The sequence below is a fragment of the Schistocerca nitens genome, chromosome 4 (assembly GCF_023898315.1).
Source record: "Schistocerca nitens isolate TAMUIC-IGC-003100 chromosome 4, iqSchNite1.1, whole genome shotgun sequence".
NCBI lineage: Eukaryota > Metazoa > Arthropoda > Insecta > Orthoptera > Acrididae > Schistocerca > Schistocerca nitens.
The window spans coordinates 22,802,281-22,815,108 of record NC_064617.1 but is presented as its reverse complement, the minus strand read 5'-3'; the positions used below and the strand labels follow the sequence as shown (position 1 = coordinate 22,815,108).

The following is a 12,828-nucleotide window of genomic DNA, read 5'->3' as shown; positions in this document are numbered from 1 at the left end:
GGGAAGGGACGACCACAGGTGAACTAGCCCCCTGAGAAACCGGGCCTGCAAGGGGGGCCGGCTCTCGCTGGGACATCTCGAATGATGGCGATGCCGGTGCTGGAGCTACTGGAGGCTGCCAAGGCTGAGAACCATCACAGTGCGGCAGAGTCACAGCGGGGAGAGGAGGTAACGTCCCCTGTGAAACCAATACAGGTGCCGGCAATGGGGAAGCCGGCGTCCGAGAGGTCGGAGGGTGGGTGCCCGAACGTGGACGTAGCTGATTTTGGTGACGACGTACCACCCGATCCCCCGCCTGCAAGGTATAGAGCCGGCGGCCATTTCGGCGCAGGACCACCGCCGGTATCCAACGTGGATTGCGACCAAACCCACGGGCCCAGACTGACATACCCAGTGGAAAGCCAGGTACTCCGTGTTGTGAAGACTGGCGAGGCCCAGGCCGGAGGAGGTGCAGCAGAGTCCGAGGTTGACGCCCATGGAGGAGCTCTGCGGGGCTGCGGTCGCCCATTGGTGTGGTCCGGTATGCCGTCAAGATAAACGTCAAGGCTTCCTCTGCAGGAAATTCGTGCACATACTTTTTCATCTGCGTCTTAAATGTGCGCACCATGCGCTCGGCTTCCCCATTCGATTGTGGATGGAAGGGGGGAGAGCAAACGTGCCGAATACCGAAGCGCCTACAAAAATCCTGGAACGTCTGCGAAATAAACTGCGGTCCATTGTCTGAGACCAGGGTGATTGGCAGACCTTCCGCAGAAAAGATTTTTGCTAGTGCCTGGATTGCAACTTCTGAAGTGGTTGAGGAGCAGCGAACCACATATGGGAATCGGGAATAAGCATCAATGACAATGAGCCAAAAGCCATTGAGAAACGGGCCCGCAAAATCTATGTGAACACGTTCCCATGCTTGGGTTGCCGGCGGCCATGAAGAGAACGCAGCCCTGGGAGATGCTTGTAGGCTCGCACACTGGGAACAGGCGGCCACTAAGTGCTCAATTTCTCTGTCAATACCAGGCCAGTACACATGTCTGCGAGCCAAGGTTTTAGTACGGGAAGCACCCCAGTGCCCCGCATGTAATAACGTGAGGACCTCCCTTCGTAAACCTGCAGGAACAACCACGCGAGGAGCTGTATAATCGGTAGCCAGAAGGAGAACTCCTTCCAAGACCGAGAGGCGGTCTCTTAGAAGAAAATAATTACGAAGAGGGTCCGAGGCCCGGCCCGGAGGGCGGGAGGACCACCCCTGCTGAATGAGGCGAACTGCTTGCCGGAGAACCGGGTCAGCCGCCGTTTCCCTGGCGACTCGAGAACTAGTGATCGGGAAGCCGTCAACTGCTTGGCGGGACGCCACATCCAAATGAAAACACATAACCTCCTCTCGATCGAACGTAGGATCTGGGCCCACCGGAAGACGGGAAAGAGCGTCGGCGTTGGCATGCTGTCCTGTAGGGCGAAAATGAATGTCATAATGGTACTTAGAGAGGAACAAGGCCCAGCGCTGTAGTCTGTGGGCCGCCCTATCCGTAATCTGAGAGGCGGGGCCAAATAACGATATTAACGGCTTATGGTCAGTGATTAACTGAAACTTCGTGCCATACAAGAAAGGGTGAAACTTGGTAACAGCGTAGACAATGGCCAAAGCCTCTTTTTCCACCTGGGAGTAATGGGCCTGCGCGGAACTAAGCGTTTTAGACGCAAACGCCAGTGGTTGCTCGGAACCGTCTGCGTTGCGATGGGCCAGGACCGCCCCCACCCCATACTGCGAAGCATCTGTAGCCAGGACCAACGGCTTATGGGGATCAAAAGTAGCCAAACAAGGGGCTGAAGTGAGGAGGCCCTTCAACGAGGTGAACGCTCGCTCGCATGCAGGCGACCAATCAAAAGGAACACCCTTGTGCAGAAGGCAGTACAGGGGGTGGGCTATAGTGGAAGCCCTGGGAATGAACCGGTGGTAATAGGCTATCTTGCCTAAAAAAGCTTGTAACTCTTTCAGCGAAGTGGGCCGAGGAAGGTTGACGATACCTTGGACCAAACTTCCTAGTGGCTGGATGCCATGCCGAGATATGGTGTAGCCCACATACTCAATGGACGGTTGGAAGAATGTTGACTTGTGCAGGTTGCAACGCAAGCCCACAGACCTGAATTTGAGAAAGAGGGTGCGAAGGTTGTGCAAGTGTTCCTTCGTGCTGCAGCCTGTGACAATTATGTCATCCAGGTAATTAATACAATGAGGGATTGTCGACGTGACATGCTCAAGATAACGCTGGAATATCGCCGGGGCACTGGATATTCCAAAAGCCAACCGCTGGTATTGGTAAAGGCCAAACGGGGTGTTGACGACCGCCAGCCGTTTGGAGTCCTCATCAAGTGGTATCTGATAAGCCTCCGAAAGATCGATTTTCGAAAAATATTGGCCTCCCGCTACGGCGGAGAACAATTCATCAGCACGAGGCAAAGGATAGGTGTCCACCACCAATTGGGAATTAATGGTGGCCTTGAAATCGCCACAAAGACGTAAGTTTCCCGAGGGCTTCTTGACAATAACGAGGGGCGAAGCCCACTCACTGGAAGAAACGGGAAGAACGACCCCTAGCGCTGTCAGCCGGTCTAGCTCTTCCTTTACCTGAGGGCGGAGAGCCAAGGGGATCTGTCTCGCGCGTAGAAAACGCGGGCGTGGTGTCAGCAATAGAAAAACCGAAAGCCTGAAAGGCATCCAGGCCAAAAAGGTTAGCGGAGCTCGCATCACTGACAACAATAAAAGTAATAGGCCGAGTGACTGATTTGTAAGTCACGTCGGTAGTGAATTGACCCAGTAGGGGAATGAACTGTTTACCATAACCGCGTAGACGCCGGTAAACTGGCGCCAACGGGGGCGATCCAAGGTCGGAATAAGTTTGTGCATTCAACAACGAAACTGCCGCCCTCGTATCTACTTGCAGTTGTAACCGGCGCGACCGAACCGACACCTCGATAAACAGTTTGCGTGCCGATGCGTCGGAAGCCTGGCCCGATGAAACTTCCTGAATGTCAACGTCCATGTCCTCTGTACGTGCTGCCTTCGATTCTTTCGAGGCTGAGCGGCAAACTTTAGCAATGTGACCTTTTTTATTACATTTGCAACAAACGGCCTAACGCCGGGGGCACTCTGACCGATCGTGATGTATATAGCACGACGCACAGGACGGCAACAGGGGCCGGCGGCCGGAATTCTGTTTACGCGCCGTGCGGGAGCGGCCGTAACGGCCGGATTGTACCGCTCGCACGTCGTCCACCCCGGACACAGTGGACGCGGCCGCGCCGCCCTGAACCTCCGCGACGTCGCACCACGCTTCCAGCTGTTGACCTGCTGCGTGAGAGACTTCATACGATTGAGCAATGGACAGGACTTCCTCGAGGGAAGGGTCCTCTAACTGCAGGGCCCGTTGCCGGACCTCCCTATCAGGGGCCGAACGAACAATGACGTCGCGGACCATAACGTGGGCATACGACTCTCGCGACTGCTCCGTGACTAAATGACACTTGCGACTAAGACCGTGCAGGGTAGTGGCCGACGCCCGGTAAGACAGATGGGGCTGTTTCTTGCATTGATAGAACTCGACCCTAGCCGCCACAACATGCGTGCGGCGGCGATAATATGAAGACAGCAACGAACACAATGCGTCAAAAGACAAGGACGAGGGTTCCTGCAACGGCGCCAGCTGCCGCAAAACTTGATACAGCGAGGGAGATATCCAAGACAAGAAGAGAGCACGACATACCTCCGCATCGGCAACATGAAACGCCTGGAAATGCTGCCGAAGGCGATGTTCATATGCGTCCCAATCCTCCGCCGTCTCGTCATACGAGGGAAAGGGAGGAGGGAACTGCGCCGGACCAGACGGCGTGGAGAGCAACGCCGGAAGCACTTGTTTCATGGTGGCCATGAGCTCCGTCTGCTGCGCCACCAAAACCCGTACCAAATCCTCCATGCCGTGGAGAAGCTGCGAAACCGGAACAACGACGCAACACGCGAAAGAACCACCCTACTCGTCGCCAATTGTGTAGTAACACTGTTCACGTTACGTCGCACTTCACTTAGCGTAGACCGGGACTGTGTTCTAGGCATGCCCGATGTTACCTGACTGGGCACGGCCCGTGCTGCCGGAGTTGTTGTTGTTGTTGTTGTTACGCCGGCAGAGGTCGCGTCCGAATTCTCGCGTGCCCTCTGGTGGACGGGACTCTACTTGCGGCAACTACCGCCCGTGACGCGCCGTGCCAATGTGCGCCTCCCGCGATCTTTCTGGTGGCTACTACACAAACAAATTCATATATACATAGGTTGGTACTTAAACAGTGGCAACACTGCTGTGGAGACACTATGAAATGGAATCTACTATTGTCGCTGATAGCACATGTTGTTGACATACCTATCTTACCTCTGAGCAAATGGACTCACCCATCCCATGTCACCGGTGTGCGCAAAATTGGGGAAAACACAGACACTTGTGAGCAAGCAGTCTAACGTAACGGTGTCACTGTTTTCGAAACAGGAACAATGGAGTTGGATCAAGATTGAATGTGTCAGAGTTCGTACAGCACAACAGTGTCATCACCTGTGACCAGCTTTGCGAAAGAAGCGGCGACACTTTCTCCGCAACCCACCCATCATTTTGCACGACAATGCAGAGGCGCATACAGTGCAACCTGTGGCTGCTTCATTCGGTCGATGGGACTGGGAAGTACTGTACCATCCACCATACTCCCTGGACTTAAGTCCTTATGACTTTGATTTGATTCTGAAGATGAAGGAACCACTTCGTGGCATTCGCTTCAGAACTGTTCCAGAGATTCAACAGGCAGTAGACCACTCCGTTCACACCATCAACAGAACAGGCTCTGCTAACGGTATACTACGCCTTCCACATCGCTGTCAATTGGTTCTACACAATGCTGGTGACTACTTTGAAGGACAGTAACAGGTGCAAACATGTAACTTTTGTATCGGTTGTGAATAAATAGTCGCCACTATTTAAGTTCCAACCCTCATACTTCTCAATAAAAGATCAAAGTGTGTCTTTGTATCATTTATCAGTACAGAATCCAAAATGAAACTCGTCTCATGAACTGTTTTGAATTAATTAAATATAAGCTGTGACTTTAGTTCAGTAACACTCTTCACATGCTGACACTTTGCCAGCATTTGTAGCAATATGAATCATGGACAAGTTCTTGAGGTTGGTGGATGTGTACCTCATGATGCAGACTTAGTCCAGAAAATTTCATCTGCAACATTGGTGGTAAAAGGAAAACATCATCAAGAATGAGTTTTGTGCCTGTTATGATTTTTTTCCTTGCACTGCCAGTGTCAGTGTTGCTGTAGATTGGTGTTATTGTCATTTCATTCTTCATGTCCAGCACTGAGAGCAGTCCGTGTAGTGGTGGTGGCAATTTTACAGCACCTAATGGTATAATTTTTTGTTCTTTTTTTTATTTTTCTCTGTTTTTATGAATCTGTTTTGAGAAAACATTTTAATGCTAGATTGTTTTAGGTTGGCAAATGTAAGAAAGCAAACCAATAGCGAAAGTGGTCGTATTTAGAGTTACTGTTACACTCGAGTGCATATCCATTTGACAAGTTCAGTCATTCGCAATCTCATCGCGAATTACAAGTCCACTACTCCACCTCGTTAACTATGCAAAAAGTTAGAGTTCACACCAGGCACGTGACTGCTCACCACTCAGAGACTTAATTCCGGGATACCACCCAACATGAAATTTTCTAAATCGTTTCACTTCCTAGCTGCCTAAGGACCGATCATCCACTTTCACATCTGCATCCGAACTGTCTCCTTTGGTGCCTCAGCCAGGACTGCCCTCTGCCTGTCTACGACTGCGTTTCCCGTGCACCAAACATCTTTGCTCAACTGGCTAGCGCAGTTCCCTTTCCTGAAGCCATCCATCCGATTGGTTACAGCTTATTCTACGTTACATTACATTTAAATTCTTGTACATAAAACCAATACAATTTCCTTCTTAACTCAGAATGTCACAGTCAGTGGCCTTGCACCAATATGCTTTCTGATAAATAAATAAAGAACAAAAGTAACTATTATGCACTAAACTTTACAACACATACTCTATTACCTACTGATTCAATAAGGTGTCATGCTGTCATCGTTCAATGTGTTTTGTGTGGAGGAAATGATGATCTGATGTGTAACTGTAAATACTGATAATTTAAATTTACTATATCTTTTAAACAAATAAAATTACAGAGTTGATATTTACAACATTTGTCATTTTAATGAGGCACTTCTATATTAAATGTTGATTGTTAAGATCGACCAAAGCGTTCAGATTTTAGCATTCAGGTCTTTGTTACAAAACTTGTTAATTTCACTTTAACAGTAAATCCTAAACTATTATAGATATGATCAATATTCAAGTTTTACTGGGATCACATGAAAATTTATGGAGGATGTCAGATTAAAATTACTTGGCTTGTTCCCTGCATTACTACAGAATTAAATAATTTTCATAAATGTTTTCCTTTATGGCCAATCTTAGGTCCGCCATATTTAACACTGCTACATCTCCTTGGCCACAAAAGGCTTCTACTGGGTTTCCCTATGATGTAGGTTCTCATCTGTCTCACTCGCATACTACAGCGCTTAGGCCTCAGTAGGCAATATATGCCTTTGAGTTTCCCCATCTCGTGGTGAATCTGCGCACTTTGTGGCACGTGGTCCTGGATGACAGGGTTCATTTCACAATTCCTGTAGGCTGACTCTTTCAGCCATATATTTAAATGCAAGTGCAGTGCTCATTACTTCACACAATAAGTTAATGTAGTTAGAATTTGTTTCATTTCTCACCAATTTATGACAGTAAGAAACTGTTTTAGTCATCTGAATGAATAAAAGGATATTGGCTTTGGCATAGAAAGAACCACATTAAAGCGATTTTGGGAAATTTCAGGAGACAAAACAATACTTCTATCATGGTGACACCTGTTTCATTGTAATATAAATAAACCTCTTTCACCTCTTATGCATTGACAATAAAGTGCTTTCATTAAACATGGAACGTAATTATTATTACTACTACTACTACTACTACTACTACTACTACCACTGTTACTATCTTCTTGTTGATATAGTCTACCTTAATGGCTAAATAAAAGGCTGTCTGCTTGTATGTCACATACATTTCACTTCCTTTTATTTATTGAGCATCCTCATGTTTGGTGTACTATATAATGCTTACTATGTGTTTATTTGTTGATTGACATTTTTTATTTGTAGTTCACTCTTCCTATTTGAGTTTGTATATTGGCATTTTGTCATTTGGAGATAGTGAGTCGAGCTATGGGCACTAGAAAATGGAGTGCCAAGTGGAGAAATTAGAACATTCCTGACATTTTCTTCTGTTTGAGCTCAGTAGAGGGCAGCAGCAGAGGCAGCCAGAAACATTTGTGCGTTCTGTGAATGAGGATAATGCCACGAGACAAAGTACAGGAAGAAAATGGTTTTCTTGTTTTAAGAAGGATCATTTTGATGTTAGTGACTCTCCACATTCAGAAGGACCTTCGGGGTTTGATTGAAGGTCATTTAAGCACATTAATCCATGATGATCTGTGCCAGTGTAGTCGAGAACTGGCAGATGGATGCAGTAGGGAAGATTAAAAAATTAAGTGTATGGGTTCTACATGCTCTAAGCCAAAGTCACAAAAATCAGTGGGTGGCTATATGCTTCTCTGCTTGCTCGTCATCAATTGGCTTGTGAGCAACTCCGACCATTCCTCTCCTGTATCACAAATGGTGCCTTATGCTAACATAAGGAAAAGAAAGGAATGGTTGAGCTCAAACAAAGCAGCAGCTCCCCATACTAAAACCTGTGCACATCCACAAGTTTCACATACTGTGAAATAGTGATGCATCGTGTGCTACATATTGCTTCTCCGAAGTGTAACCATCATTAGTGATGTTTATTGTTAACAAATGAGGCTTCTCACAGGTGTGATCCAAGAACAGTGACCAGGAGGATTGCATAAAGTGATACTATTCCATGATAACACCTGCCTGTATTCTGCTAGACTGACAAAAAGCACTCTGCAGGAGTTGGGTAAGGAAATTATTCCGCACCCACCTCATTCAGCTTATCTTGCGCCCTCACATTTTCACCTTTTCTGCTCTCTATCAAACAACCTGAAAGGAACTTCCTTTTCGGATGAAAATACGGTCCAAACATGGCTCTGTGAGTTTTTTGCCTCAAAACCAAGTGATTTCCACTGTCGTGGAATCAAAAAGTTACCCAGCTTGAGAGACTGTTATAAGTAGTGAAGGAAAATTGTTTTGTGTATCTGTTGTGTTTATTAAACTTATGGAGAAACACTATAAACTTATACACCATCCTAATGTGTTTGCATATCACAGTTTCTTTGTTATCCTGTTATTTTTAGGCAAGAAACAACTTTTTGGAACACAGGTTTTGTAGTGTGAAATTACTGTTTGGTTCTACATACAGTTTTTTTTTTAGATGTTATCATCTCATATGTGTTGTCCTGGGGTTGTACCTCATTGTCTATGTACACCAGTGATATCTGGCTTTCATCATTTGCAAGTGCATTTCACTTGAACACTTCACATTCACTGTCTGTGTTTTCATTTAAAACTTGAGTGAACAATGTGTGGTTATAGTCTTGTTTGTTTAGATTGACCACATCTGAAAGACAATGATAATAGTATAATAAAAATAATAATAATAAAACAGACATAACTAAGGAATGATGAAACATGTAAAAATGATGAGACAGAAATCTGTTTCACAAAAACAACTGTACTCTCTGGTTTAAGCAGTTTCTGAATCAATATCTACACACAGAGCAGAGTAACAACAATATTGAAAGGATAGATTGCTACTCACCACATAGAGAGGCACTGAGTCTTGAAGAGGCACAATGAATAAGAATGCCAGAAATGTACAGTGTTCTGGTTGCTTCCTTCATCAGAAGTAGAAAACACAATAATAATGTTACATTTGATCTGATTTTATGTAAAAATGGCCTGGACTGCCACTGATTTCGAAATGTATTTGTGCAGGGCACAGCTGGAGAAAAAGGTGAACCTGGAGAGATGGGCCTGACAGGACCTGTCGGTCCCCCCGGCGTGAAGGGAGACAGAGGTGAGAGGGGTCCCCCTGGCCCCGCCACTGTGGCCGGTGTCGACGGGGACTTCATAACCATAAAGGGCGAGAAGGGTGACCACGGCAAGAGGGGCCGCCGGGGCAAGCCGGGACCTCCCGGGCCCGTGGGCCCCCCGGGAAAACCCGGCACCGTGGGCGAGATGGGACTGCCCGGATGGATGGTAACCTCACGTGCCGCGAGACGACCAGTTTGAATTTTCTTGTGCACTGAGTTAAAATAAATTCGACCTGCTTATTATGAGATAATATTCAATTAATAATTAATGGTGTTCATCTAATAACTCCTTTCCTAACTGGTAGCTCAGAAATTCTGTTACATTGAATTTTATGTCACTAACATTTGCATGATGTTTTCTGTAACCTGTTACTAATTCTCTTATTCTTTCTTTTCATGCTTGCATCATTACAGAAGGTGAGCTTCTATTTTTCTTGTCTAACTTTTATTTGTAATAAGTACCTAACACTGATACTTTAGTGTTCCAAAAGATGTGGGCTTAAAACCTAAATTCATTTTTTGCTGCAAGTGAGAGACCTTGCAGATGTGACTTGTTCTTGTCATAATAAGCCATGTTGAGACTGCTTTGTTTGATGAATTGGCAATCATAATTTGAGTTGGAATGTACTCAGCTGTTGATTTCTTGTCACCAGGTGTTATCTTACTGCCTGCCATATCCAACAACCACATCTATCAAAAACGAATTGTGCCAAGGAAACACTCCAGCTTGGCTGCATAACCAAGAAATGATCAGCCAGTTAAAAATTGTGATAAGCTATAATTACATCCAGATCGTATTTCAATTCTGCAGCAGCGTGTACATTGATTTGAATCTTTGAAAGATTAAACTCGTGTGCTGACCTGAGACTGGAGCCTAGGATGGATTTCTGCCTTTTGTGGGCAAGTGCACTGCTGACAGGTATCTGAGCACAACGTATGACTCTACCTCACAGCTTTAATTCTGCTGCTACCTCATCTCCTACATTCCAAACTGCACAGAAGTTGTCCTACACTTTGAGTGGGACTAGCACTCCTGGAAAAAAAGATATTGTGGAGACAGGACTTAGCCACAAGGTAAATATTCCAGGTTTGAGCCCCGATGTGGCACGCGATCTGAATCTGCCTGGAAGTTTCCAAAGCAATGGATGCTCCACTACAGAGTGAAAATTCATTCTGGAAAGAATTGTCCAGGCTGCGGCTAAGCCATGTCCACACAAGATCCTTTCTTCCTGGAGTGATAGTCCTGCAAGGTATCCAGGAGAACTTGTGAGAAGTTTGGAAGGTAGGAGATGAGATAATGATGGAAGTAAAGTTACGAGTTTGGATAGCTCGGTCACTGGACAACTTGCACATAAAAGGCAAAGGTCCCAAGTTTGAGTTTTGGTCTGACACACAGTTTTAATCTGCGAGAAAGTTTTAAGCTACAGTCACACTTTCTCACTGGCTATTCAAGTTTTTACTGAATGAAATATTAACTAATATTAATGTTTTTCATTGAGATACAGTACAGATAATTCTGTTGTGTTGCTATGGGAGATGTAATGGTAAAACAGTTGAAGCGTGTTTACTGCAAGAATCTATTTCATATTATGGTTACATAACTAAAATTATTTCTTCACATAGTCACTTTGTTCAGATACAGATGAACTCATATAACAAGTTTTCACACCTCTCTTTTGTGTCTTTCTGCATCCACATATTTAATAAATGTAGCAACCACTCATTGCAGTGAGGTCACAGACGGATGGTTGAAGCTTTTCCATTATAGCTCTTGCAAAAGTTTTCATGACATATGGTGTGGCTTTCTCATGGTGATGCTAGAAGACAACAGAGCTTTCTCCTCAAAGTTCAGTTGATGCAAAATGTTTTATTAGTGAGATACGAGGAAATTGTCAGTGTACTATAATACATGACATGAAAATAATTCCTTATGAATTCGTCATATATTAAATGCTGCTCCTCATTCATAATGACCAGTATCTTTTTATGGACGTTCTTATGCAATGAAAATTTTAATGCAGTTTTCCAAAATGATGCTTCATTAATAACATTGTCTCCATACACCACTGTGATTGAATGGTGTGGTCTCACATCTCTTGCATTTGGGAATAGAACCACAGATTTTTTAATATTTTAAACTATCAAGCATGTTATTGATACAAGTGAAATTGGCACAAGTGAAATATTGTTGGTTTGAACAGCATGATGTTATAAATACTTAGTCATACTGGAAATGAGGTATTCTCATCTTCCTCCAGCCTATGAATTGATTTACCAAGGTAGTTGTTTGGGGAACATATAATTTAATGTGGCCTGTGAACAATCTACATCTACATGATTACTCTGCTATTCACAATAAATAGCCTGGCAGAGGGTTTAGTGAACTACCTTCAAGCTGTATCTCTTTTCCACTCTCGAACGGCACGCAGGAAAAACGAGCACTTAAATTTTTCTGTGTGAGCCCTGATTTCTCTTATTTTATCGTGATGATCATTTCTCCCTATGTAGGTAGGTGCCAACAGAATGTTTTTGCAATTGGAGGAGAAAACTGGTGATAGAAATTTCATGAGAAGATCCTGTCGCAACGAAAAACACCTTTGTTTTAATGATTGCCACTCCCAATTCACATATCATGTCTGTGACACTATCTCCCCTATTTCGTGATAATACAAAGCGAGCGGCCCTTCTTTGTACATTTTCGATATCATCTGTCAGTCGTACCTGATGCAGATCCCACATCGCACAGCAATACTCCAGAATAGGGTGGACAAGTGTAAGCATTCTCTTTAGTAGACCAGGTGCACCTTCTATGTGTTCTGCCAATGAATCGCAGTCTGTGGTTTGCTCTAGCCACAATATTATCTATGTGATCATTCCAATTTAGGTTATTTGTAATTGTAATTCCTAAGTAATTAGCTGCATTTACAGCCTTCAGATTTGTGAGGCTTATCGCGTAATCGAAATTTAGCTGATTTCTTTTAGCATGTGAATAACTTCACACTTTTCTTTATTCAGGGTCAATTGCCTTTTTTTAACACCATACAGATATCTTGTCTAAATCATTTTGCATGTCGTTTTGAGCATCTGATGCCTTTACAAGATGGTAAATGACATCATCATCTGCAAACAATCTAAGATGGCTACTCAGATTCTCCTATGTCTTTAATACAGATCAGGAACAATAGAGGGCCTATAACACTTCCTTGGGGAATGTCGGATACTACTTCTGTTTCACTCGATGACTTTCTGCCTATTACTACGAACTGTAACCTTTCACAGGAAATCACGAGTCCAGTCGCGCAACTGAGGCATGCAGTTTGATTAGAAGACGCTTTTGAGGAACAGTGCTGAAAGCCTTCTGGAAATCTAAAAATATGGAATCAGTTTGACATCCCCTGCCGATAGCACTTATTACTTCATGAGTATAAAGGGCTAGTTGTGTTTCACAGGAATGATATTTTCTGAATCCGTGCTGACTGTGTGTCAATAAATTGTTTTCTTCGAGGTACTTCATAATGTTCGAATAGAGTATATGTTCCAAAACCCTACTGCAAATTGACGTTAGAGATATAGGCCTGTAATTCAGCAGATTACTCCTGCTTCCGTTTTTGGGTATTGGTGTGACTTGAACAATTTTCCAGTCTTTAGGTACG

The 12,828-nt window shown here is 44.6% G+C and overlaps 1 protein-coding gene across 1 annotated transcript in view; it reads left to right on the top strand.

Moving 5' to 3' along the window:
- LOC126251896 (collagen alpha-1(I) chain-like) overlaps window positions 1-12,828 on the top strand; it is a 1,054,386-nt gene that overhangs the window by 874,170 nt on the left and 167,388 nt on the right. The window contains exon 16 of the mRNA XM_049952611.1: window positions 9,078-9,341. Within this exon, the coding sequence (XP_049808568.1) occupies window positions 9,078-9,341 (264 nt within the window). The remainder of the gene's footprint in view (window positions 1-9,077; window positions 9,342-12,828) is intronic.